This window comes from Triticum aestivum, chromosome 3B (genome assembly GCF_018294505.1).
Source record: "Triticum aestivum cultivar Chinese Spring chromosome 3B, IWGSC CS RefSeq v2.1, whole genome shotgun sequence".
Taxonomy (NCBI): Eukaryota; Viridiplantae; Streptophyta; class Magnoliopsida; order Poales; family Poaceae; genus Triticum; species Triticum aestivum.
Window position 1 is genome coordinate 799,655,550 of NC_057801.1, and position 10,193 is coordinate 799,665,742.

Consider the following 10,193-nt stretch of genomic DNA (forward strand, 5'->3'; position numbering starts at 1 on the left):
GGAGGTAGGGGATGGAGGAGCGTAGGGAAGGAAGCGGCCGCGCGGGGCCACAACATATGCTCGTATTGCGCGCTGGGCCAGCATGGCGTGCGAGCCGGCCGAAAGTTCAGCCGGCGCACCGAACGCAAACATTTACCTAAAAATAAATCATTTTGAACATTCTGTTTCATATATTTTTATATTGAACTTGAGAAGTGGAGTGGTTTCTCTATTTGTTCTTTCAAAAACGAAAAGCACCACCACACGCGACTAAGTTATTCTACCGGTGCCGGTAGGTACCGCTATTACATCCACCGTTCCTCACTTTCCTCAAGATCTGTGCCAACAGCTCCCGTATAAGATAGTAATCACACCGGAACATTTATACAATGGGAATACCTCTGTCCATTCTGACAGGTAGTATAGAATACTGTGTAATGGAGCCCACCACCTGTGGATATTTAATCTTACTATCGTTCTCCTCCACACACCCGTATGCTCTGTTCCCCACATTTACATTCTCTCTCTATCTCTCCATCGCCATTGTTTCTACGGAAGTTCTTCCCTCTGGTGAGTCAAGTTCTCTCACTGTCCGTCGCCATTGTTTCTCTTCAATTTTTACCTTATAATATCTTCCTTATTAATCGATTCCAAATCTTATGCGTCAGTTTTTTAATCAGATTTGAAACCACGAAGCAGCTGTAGCAAATACAAGATCTGATTTGAGGCGGGGATGATAGCTGGGATATCTGTGTACTGACTGGGATCTCTGTGTCCATGATTTTTCCAAGATCTTAGCGGGACATCAATCTTTTCGCCGCTGAGGAAAGCAAATAAGGTAGGTCCAGAAGTTTATCTATTGTGTTGTGTTGTAGGATTAGGATTCTGTTGTGTTGTGTTAAAAATTTATCCCATGCTATATAGTGTGCTTCAAATTTTTTGAATCATATAAGTTGCTGTCAATACTTTATCTTATTTGATTAGATAGTTGTAATATTAATTTCGCTTCTTCGAAATCCATTTCGGTTGTAGGTTAATATGGATAGTGAGAGGGACAGCATCCCAGGCAGTTTTATGGAACTACTAAACATGGTTGAGCAGCCCATGTCAAATTTCAATCAAGAGTAAGTTTACATAATTTATATGTTAATGTATTTATTTTTAATATGTTAGCCACTGACTTCTCAATTTATTATCCTAATTGTGCTAATCTAGTAACAAATTCATCATTTTTTAAGAAACACTATGAACTCAGTACCCGAAGAAAGTTCTTGCTTTTCTGATAGACCTTATTGTTCAGAAGACACTGATGTACTTTCGAGACCTAACTTAAGGTAAAGTGCAGAAATTACATTATCACAATCCTCACCTGTAGTTTACATAAATCTATGTATGTTCATGAACTTGTAATCATTATTTTAAACAGGGTGGACACTTATGATTATGTAGATGACTCAAATGAAGTTCAGTCCAGTCTTGAATTTATGAAAGAAAAGGTTGCGATTGCTGATACGATTTCTGCCCCTGAAAATCTTGACGAGCAGTACTTATTTTCTGCATACAATGTTCAGATTGAGGAGTCTGATTCTAATGAACGATACCTTGAGTAAGAATGAACTTTCTAAATTTTGTTTCATAAAGAATGGATAATAGCAGTTTGAAATAAAGATGTTTATTTGTTTTGGATAGAGGAGGACAAGTTGGATCTGTGGAACACGGGATTAGAAGTTTTTGTGAAGACACATCTGTTCAAATGTTAAGGCCGGTTGTTGGTATGAAGTTTTCATCAAAGGCAGAAGCATATGACTTCTACAATACATATTCTTGGGTGCTTGGTTTCAGTATTCGGAATGGTGATAATTATATTAATTGCAATGGCGTACAGACAATGCAGGAATTAATTTGCCAACGAGCAGTAAGTAAATTATAAACTACTGCAGCTTTCTATGCCACTAGTAAACATTAGGAACGTTAATCCAGTTATTAAACTTCTTACTAGGCTCAATGATATTAAATCTTATCTAGCCATTTATTTTGCAGGGAATCACCAAGAATACTAAATATGCAACAACTAGATGTGGTTGCAAGGCAACACTCAGGGTACATCTTAATGAATATTCAGAATGGTATGTCAAAGTTTTTAGGGAGGAACACAATCATTTCCTTGTCCAATCTTGCAGCGAGAAGAAGCACCTGCATTCACATCAACATATTGACAAGACAATAAGAGATTTAATAAAGAATCTTCGGGAGAATAATGTTTCACTAACGAGGGCTAATTCTATAGTAGCAGGTTTCTATGGCTCAACAAAGAAAGTACCATTCTGTAAGTGAAAGTTGCGAACTGTATGTTCTCAGATTGCTAGTGAAACCCTTCAGGACGACATTGCTAAGACACTGGAGAACTTCTGTGATATGATAGCACTGGACGATAGATTTGCTTTTTGTGCACAGGTTGATGATGACAACAGGCTTAAGTCGCTAATGTGGACTACTGGAAGGAGTAGATCATTATATAATCACTTTGGAGATGCAATAACTTTTGACACTACTTATGGAACAAACATCTACAAAATGCCTTTTGGTATGTTTGTAGGAGTTAGTAACCACTTTGAGAGCGTAATATTCGCTGGAGTTTTCTTGACTAATGAGAAGGAAGAGAATTTCTGTTGGGCTTTTAAGCAATTTGTTGCTATGATGGGACGAAAACACCCAGTTACTATTCTTACAGGTAAAGAATACTTTGAAAAGACCTTTATGTGTTGCTTGTTTACCTTATGTTTAGTTTGTTACTTTCATCCAAAAAATTATTTCAGTACTGTTCAGATATAAGAATAGTATTGAAACATACTTTATTCCAGATCTTGATATATCCAATATATATTTTTAATCCATTCTTTTACATCATTTATTCATTTCAGATCAGGCTGGAGCAATTGGAAACGCAGTCCTGAAAGAGTTTCCTCATGCACAACATAGATGGTGCAAATGGCACGTTCTGAAGAGGGCTCATGAACTTCTTGGTGCTGTGTATAGCAAGCACAAAACATTTGCCGATGATTTCCATAAGCTAGTGAACCACATGCTAACTGTAGAAGAGTTTGAAGATGCCTGGGATTTTGTTACGGTGAAATATGGTTTGCAGGAACATCCTTTCATGACTAGAGCCTACGAGTGTAGGCACAAATGGGCGAAACCATATTTTAGCAAAGTTTTCTGTGCCAGAATGTGTAGCACTCAACGTAGTGAGTGTGCAAACTTTATGCTAAAGATACATATTGTATGCAATTCTTCAATAAATGCATTCATTACACAGTACACTAAGCTTATAGACGATCGTGAGAGTTGTGACGCAGATGCTGAAAGGAAGAACAAACAGGTAAAATTTGTGAGTTCAACATTTTTGTACCATTTAAAATGTTATCTTGCTACTACATTGATTGTTTGTTCAATTATCTAGAAATCTAACTTTTTGTAATAAAATGCAGAAAATAATTAAGGTACATTTTGGATATCCAATGGAGAAGCATACTTCAGTTATCTATACTGCGAAGGTTTATAATCTATTCAAGAAGGAGCTCATTAAGTCAAAATCATACCTTGTGCTTCCTAGCTTGGAGGAACATACTTTTGTTGTAAAGCACGTCCAGGCCGAGTCTAGGGAATCATGGTCGAAAGTTATATACAAAATCAAAGTAGACGAGTCTATTGGATATTACACTTGTGAATGTGGACTTTACGAACATTTTGGTGTTCTTTGTAGCCACGTCCTAGCGGTATGAATTGGATATATTTCAAGTATTAAATGTGATGTTGTATTGGCAAGCAACTGATTTTCGCTCTTTTTGTTATTTGTCGCAGATTTTTGTGAACAGAGGTGTCTGCAAAATCTCCGATTGTCATATAATGAAGTGTTGGACAAAGCAAGCCAGGTCATCTACTTTCAACAATAAGTTGGAGAAGTATATCTGCGACACGAACGAGGAATCGAGATCATTTAGGCACAAGTTATTATATTTTGCTGCAATAGATATAGTGAATGAAGCTGAAATTGATCCAGATGCTTTTGCAATAGCAAAGTCTAATTTTACTCGCTGCAAGAAGGAATTACATGAGCACAGACTTTCAAAGACAACTACATGCCAGGTCGGATATGGATCAATCCCTGAACATGAAGTAACTACACAGTCTGGTATTCAACAGGAAGACGATGAAGTTGGTGATTCATGTCTTCAAATAGTTGATACCGCAAGAAATCTCTCTATTCCGGTTTCTTCAATTCTTGCACCTGCTATACTGAAGAAGAACGGTAGACCATAAAATAAAAGGTACATGTCTAGCATGGAAGCAAACATCAAGAAGAAGAAGCGTGGGAAAAAACCTGACCCGAAGACCAAATAACCTGGTGGTGTGTTGGGGATTGTCCAGTCAAGGTTTTGCAGCAAATGTCGATCGCCAAAACACACGATAAAAAATTGTCCTCAGCTATATTTACCTTAATGTTATCTGTTTGCTTTATGTGGTTGCAATGAAATGACTAATGAAGTGTGTAATGATTGGAAACTTCTATGTATTAATCGGTGAACTAAGTTCCGTCTTATTAATGTTTGTTTTGTAAGAGAAATCTCTCATTAATGGAAAGTTTTAAACATTGTACATATCTATATTACCTGAATTTTATGTTGTTGTCCTATATTGTTTGAAAGTTTGATAATTAATTTTACTTTAGTAAATTAGTAAGTACGCTATAGTCCACTTTACTTTAATGCATTAATCACTTGTTACATTGATGTACAACATCGTACTCTTTTGTTAATGTACAATCCGTGTTGCTAGGAATATGTATTATGCATTCTTATTATATACTCCCTCCGTTCCTAAATACTTGTCTTTCTAGAGATTTCAACAAGTGACTACATACGGCGCAAAATGAGTGAATCTACACTTTAAAATATGTCTACATACATCCGTATGTTGAGTCCATTTGAAATGCCTAGAAAGACAAGTATTTGGGAACGGAGGGAGTATTTCACAATAACAGAAACTAATTATTTCTTCATTAATTGTTTCTAATTAATAATAATCATATGTCTAATCATATGTCTTTTTCTCTAGTATTCTAATTAATAATAATTAAAATTTGTTTCTTTATTTTTTTAATTTCAATACCGATTAGTAAGTTATAGTTGTATGTTTCATATTTCAATATTACTGACTTCTTTTCAACTGCAGTTATTGCTTTCTTTTAAAGTGAAATGAAAAAAAATCAATTTCAATTATCACTTATAATAAATTACGTCTTAGGGTTGACATTCATTGTGCAATATTTTAGGCATTCATTATTATGATTTGTTTTTAGTTAAGCTAGTTTAAAAATGTTTGTAATGTGAAATTACAGCTATGTAAACCATATGAGCATAACTAAAAGTCTGAGATTACAATAATTTATACCGTTAAGCTACTATTGTTCGTAATGCATTATTATAACAGGAAGTAAGTTGAACAGATGAAGTACATTTATTATACTTACAATTATCTGTTTACTTGTGAATATTTTATAGTGCGGATGGAAAATTCCAAATGGATAGGAAATGATATTCGAATAAATTGAAATCTGTTACGTTTTGCATATTATCGTACAGGTACAGGTGCTATAATGTAGATAGATTAACTACTTTCACAGTAAATTGAAATCTGGAACGTTTTGCATAATTTTTACGATACTTTTAATACAAATAATAATTGTCCTCAAGTCTCATGAAAGTAGATTACATAAATATCTCATACAAAATATTGAAATATCACATTCTTCCAATTGTTTAATAAACTCTGGTGCTATTCCCCTAATCATCAATTGTTTCTATGTAGGAAGTAGGAACTGTTCCATGGTTACCTTTAATGGACATCAACTCATACAACAACAAAGGCTTGAATGACATTATGGTTTCCTGCAGAAGAAGGAACATGTAATGAAATCTTAGTAAGATGCAACAGATTTTCAAGAAGTTATATGGATAGAAGATGTCACTATTTTTGATAATTACCTGGGTGTGGGCTCCAATAATTGTGTCTCCATGGAAATCCCGAATGGATATAATGGTCACCAAACCAGAGTCGTCGCTGTCGAACATTTCAGTATTAGTAAAACCTATACAAAAATACTACTTGTGAATGCATTCTCAAAGTTTTAGCAATAGTACCTGCTAGCACCGTCAATTATAGGCTTCAAGTAATTGGTGTCCCATGTGGTAAAATCAACTTCCCATCCAGAGTAAAGCTCTTTCACTACTTTTGTCATTGCACATAGAATTTTCTTGACGTTTGATTCATGCATCTTCTTTAGTTCAATTTCATTTGACCGTACATACATTGGGTCAGCAACATGCACACATTTTAGCATCATGTCAAGGAAATACGAGCACCATGTAACATTAACTAGAGCAGGAACTATAATCTGCACACAGATTAATAATTTAGTTAGTACGCCATAATTTGATTGCTCCTTACATATTATTTCTGAAAATAAAAAACTTCGAAACATATATATTTAGTTGATGCCAACAAACTTACGGTTCTGCACTCGGATATATCATAGAATATAGCAATCTTCCTAAACTGATCAAGAATAGATCGGCTGGACATAACATTTTCATTTCCTAGAACCATTACCTGCATTAATTATATCAAATTGCATTATTTTACATTCATATTAAAAAACATATAATAATTAATAAGAAGCTAATGTTAATATTTATATTTCATTTTTTTTATTTTAGGAAACTTACAGCAAAGTCGGACTCCATTATATGCCTACACCTTTGCTTCTTTGATGTGCCATAAATCAACATTTCTAGTTGAACTGATCTCCTGATACATAAATCAAATACTTCATAGCTAAATGGTTTGAATAGTATGAGTGTATCCTTCAATTCATTCCCTGTGACCTCTATGTACCTTGGTTCATAATTTATTATCCAGCACCTGTTATACAGTTTGATAATGTATGAGCTGTATTAATAAATCAATATATTATGTATATGCCATTCTTTAAATGGATTATACTTACACTTCATTTTTGTCTTGCTTGCTGTGTAGTACCCAATTTGAGAATATAGCTAGCATGGCTGATGATTTTTGAAGCATTGTAGTACCGACAAGCACATGATTACTTGCCAATTGACCGTTGCTTACTTTAATTTTATCAATCGGTGAGTCCGTGAACTCTGCTTCTAGTGCTCTTGCATTTAAGTTAAGGATATCTTCTCGCTGAAACAAACGGAATGCAACCGCTGTTTCTGACATCCTACTAGCAACTGTTGCTGGTGAAAGTTCATTCCTTGGTGTTTGTACATTCTCAAAATCTGTAGATGTATTAGAACATGGTGTTCTTGTTGCATCCATATTTCCTGAAATTAAAATATTTGCAAATTAATTAGTATGAACCAGATAACTATGGTTGGTGGACTTAATTCAGTATAGAAAACACATGACATATAATGTAATCATTGCAGAATAAATTACTATGAGTTCATATCTCTTACCAGCAATTTGAAACATTTTGCTTTTAGATGAGTCAATTTTTTTTGAAGTGCCTGAAACATTAATAGAAAAAAGTTATCAGTAAATAGTATGCGCAGCAAAAGTTAATTTTTCTTGCAAACTACTTACAATCACTATTTGAATCAGCTCCACTATATTCACTTCCAGAACGCTTTAAACTGTTTTTGCACTTTGGTGGACCTTCTGATCGAACTTCTATTGCCGGGACATGCTCATGAAGCCTCTTTGCTAATTCAAGGTTATCATTTAAAATGATTTCCAATAGATTGTCTATTTTGGCAGATAAATTATCTGTTGCTGATGTTGCCAATGCTGGGTTATTACAAATTGGCTGTGCAATTGATTTGAACTCATTCATATGTCTTATAATCCTAGCACTGTGCCATTTAAGATCAATTATTTGAGTAACGGATAGCTGATCAAATAAAAAGTGTTAGCATTGAAAGTTCATTCTTGTAAAATTTATCTACTATCCAAAATGTTAGAATTTTGTACCTTCTTTGGTGTTGTTCCTTGTACATAAGAATCAAGGAAAATATTGAGTGGACGCTTTGCATGACTAGTAGTTTGTACTGCTGCAGGCTTGCTTGTGCCTTGGTTAGGTATAAATGGAGGTTTATTCATTGTAACACTTGCAAATTTGTATTTAGTAGCAGCTTCGTTAGGAACAATTTGTTTCCTGTTCCTGAATGACTTTAGCTGATAAACATAGAAAAAAAATTTGATTAGTTACACAAAATAATAAAAAATTATATTATAGCATACTAAATATAATTGCACCTTATTAGATCCAAAAGAATCATTATCAGACTTCTGCCTCACAAGTTCTATCATCTTTGACATCTTCTCACAGTCAAATGCAGATATAGTAGGCACTACATAATCAGGTATGTTCAGAATTCCAAGATTGAGGCTGTCTAAAACGAAAGCCTGTTTTATTGTTATGAAAGCAAAACAATTAGTTTCATTGAATTGTCAAATGATAAACCAGAAGAAACAAAAAAAATGAATATGCATCGTACTACTTTGAATTAAATTACTCACCTGCAAGAGTAGCGGGCAGCTAGAAACATATTTGATAGATTTTTTGGTTTTCAATTCATACTGAGCTTTTCTTGCTGTATTCATAATTTCATCAATTGCTGCTGAGCAGAAGTTGTATGATGGTATTTCATTAGGTGTGAGTAGTGAACCCCAGAAATCTTTGGCACCGTGATTTGCACTGCTACGAGATCAAGAAATAACCCATTATGAAGCAAACAAAAGAAGTCTTGAATTGGTCAACCTGTGTTGCATCCATACCATTTGGATACTCCCTGGTTATTATTGTTTCAGCCACCTTCAAGCTGTTCATCTCTTCAGGATCGTATGTCACAGATCCCATTGCAAGTCGCAAGAATTCTATTTTCTCGTCTACTGATTGGCAGTCCAATCCTCTCAATATGTTAGGACCTTTAGGTATTCTTAGAATTCTGTGTACATCATCATCAGTTATTCGCAGTGAAACTTTTTCATTCAGTCTTATTGTTCTAGTATCAGGTTCAGTGTTGCATAGTAGCAGTACTGTGAACTTTCTATCTAACTTGTTTATTTGTGGAAGGTCCAACAGTCCTCCAAAATCCATATCTTTCACAAGCTTCCTTTTATAATTGTCAAACTTGCTTATCACTGCTGCAACCTTTTTGCAAGAACTTCTAGGAGTTGCTGCATCACATTCAGAAGCATCTGACTTTTTAGAATCATTAGACTTCCTCTCTGAACTATGATCATGTCCTGACATGTTGTAGCAAATCCTAGGAAATCACAGTAGGTAACAAATTAGATTTCTTTCACTTTAAATGATCTTTGTTTCATTCATTTCTTTAAAATATGTTTACTGAAATATGAAATGGATAAAATTGCTAATAACAAAAGTTGTTATACAATGGTCAAGTAAAATGTTCCATTCTTTCTGTGTTAAATCCAATTCCAATATGCAGGAAATCATATGATTTAGCAAAGTTCTGGAATGTAAGAAAACAACCTATTTTCTGGTATTTACTATATATATGTACATATTAGTGAATATGTTATACGATATATCTTCAGGATATAAATGTTTATTACTGTCTTCTGATTTTCACTCGATGAAAATTGACATTTGTTTTTTACCGAGAATGCCAATAATATTACACTTACAACTGTAATTAATTAAACAATATTGGAGTTAACGTTTGTAGAAGCAAGTGAAATTATATATCACTAAATATACACGTTTCAATGCAGAACTAAAATTCTGTACATATCACTAAATATGTTATACATTACTTCTTCATGATATACATGTCTATTATTGTCATGTGTTTTTCAGTGAATCAAAATTGAAAAGTGATATACATGTTTACCATATTCCAGCAAACGATTGTAACAGAAATTGAAATACTATATCAATAACTTCACATGTTTCACTGCAGAACAAAAACTAAGCTAGCTTGCAGGCATTCAACAATGGTCAAAATAAACATAGAGGTATGTAGCAGATTGGAAGAACATTGTAAGTGTTGGTCAAACGGAGCAGAAATATGTTTGTTCAACAGAAAGAAAAATTAAGAGATTGAACTTACTGAAACCGAATCCTTACTAACCTCTTTTTGTTAAAGAATCTTGGGTTTCTT

General features: G+C 34.2%; 1 protein-coding gene across 6 annotated transcripts; it reads left to right on the forward strand.

Annotated features, from left to right (window-relative positions):
• The first annotated feature begins 404 nt into the window (after positions 1-404).
• Positions 405-4,593, forward strand: LOC123072518 (protein FAR1-RELATED SEQUENCE 5). Of its 6 annotated transcripts, XM_044496084.1 has the most exons (11): positions 469-549; positions 648-817; positions 1,012-1,103; positions 1,218-1,313; positions 1,406-1,585; positions 1,669-1,894; positions 2,020-2,079; positions 2,160-2,710; positions 2,901-3,358; positions 3,468-3,755; positions 3,841-4,593. In XM_044496084.1, exons 8-11 carry the CDS (start codon positions 2,395-2,397, stop codon positions 4,297-4,299), a joined length of 1,521 nt encoding a protein of 506 aa, XP_044352019.1. In that variant the 5' UTR covers positions 469-549; positions 648-817; positions 1,012-1,103; positions 1,218-1,313; positions 1,406-1,585; positions 1,669-1,894; positions 2,020-2,079; positions 2,160-2,394; the 3' UTR covers positions 4,300-4,593. The 6 variants fall into 6 exon arrangements, with proteins under 6 accessions (XP_044352018.1, XP_044352021.1, XP_044352017.1 ...); XM_044496083.1 differs by having other exon boundaries at positions 405-549; positions 2,020-2,710; XM_044496082.1 differs by having other exon boundaries at positions 457-549; positions 660-817; positions 2,020-2,710.
• The last annotated feature ends 5,600 nt before the right edge of the window (positions 4,594-10,193 follow it).

What these genes read in the sequence shown, in the direction of transcription:
- LOC123072518 (XM_044496083.1), top strand. Translation starts at nt 2,395, where the DNA reads ATGATAGCACTGGACGATAGATTTGCTTTTTGTGCACAGGTTGATGAT. An exon ending in CTGAAAGGAAGAACAAACAG is followed by an intron (nt 3,359 to 3,467) that starts GTAAAATTTGTG and finishes AATAAAATGCAG; the next exon opens with AAAATAATTAAGGTACATTT. An exon ending in TTTGTAGCCACGTCCTAGCG is followed by an intron (nt 3,756 to 3,840) that starts GTATGAATTGGA and finishes TATTTGTCGCAG; the next exon opens with ATTTTTGTGAACAGAGGTGT.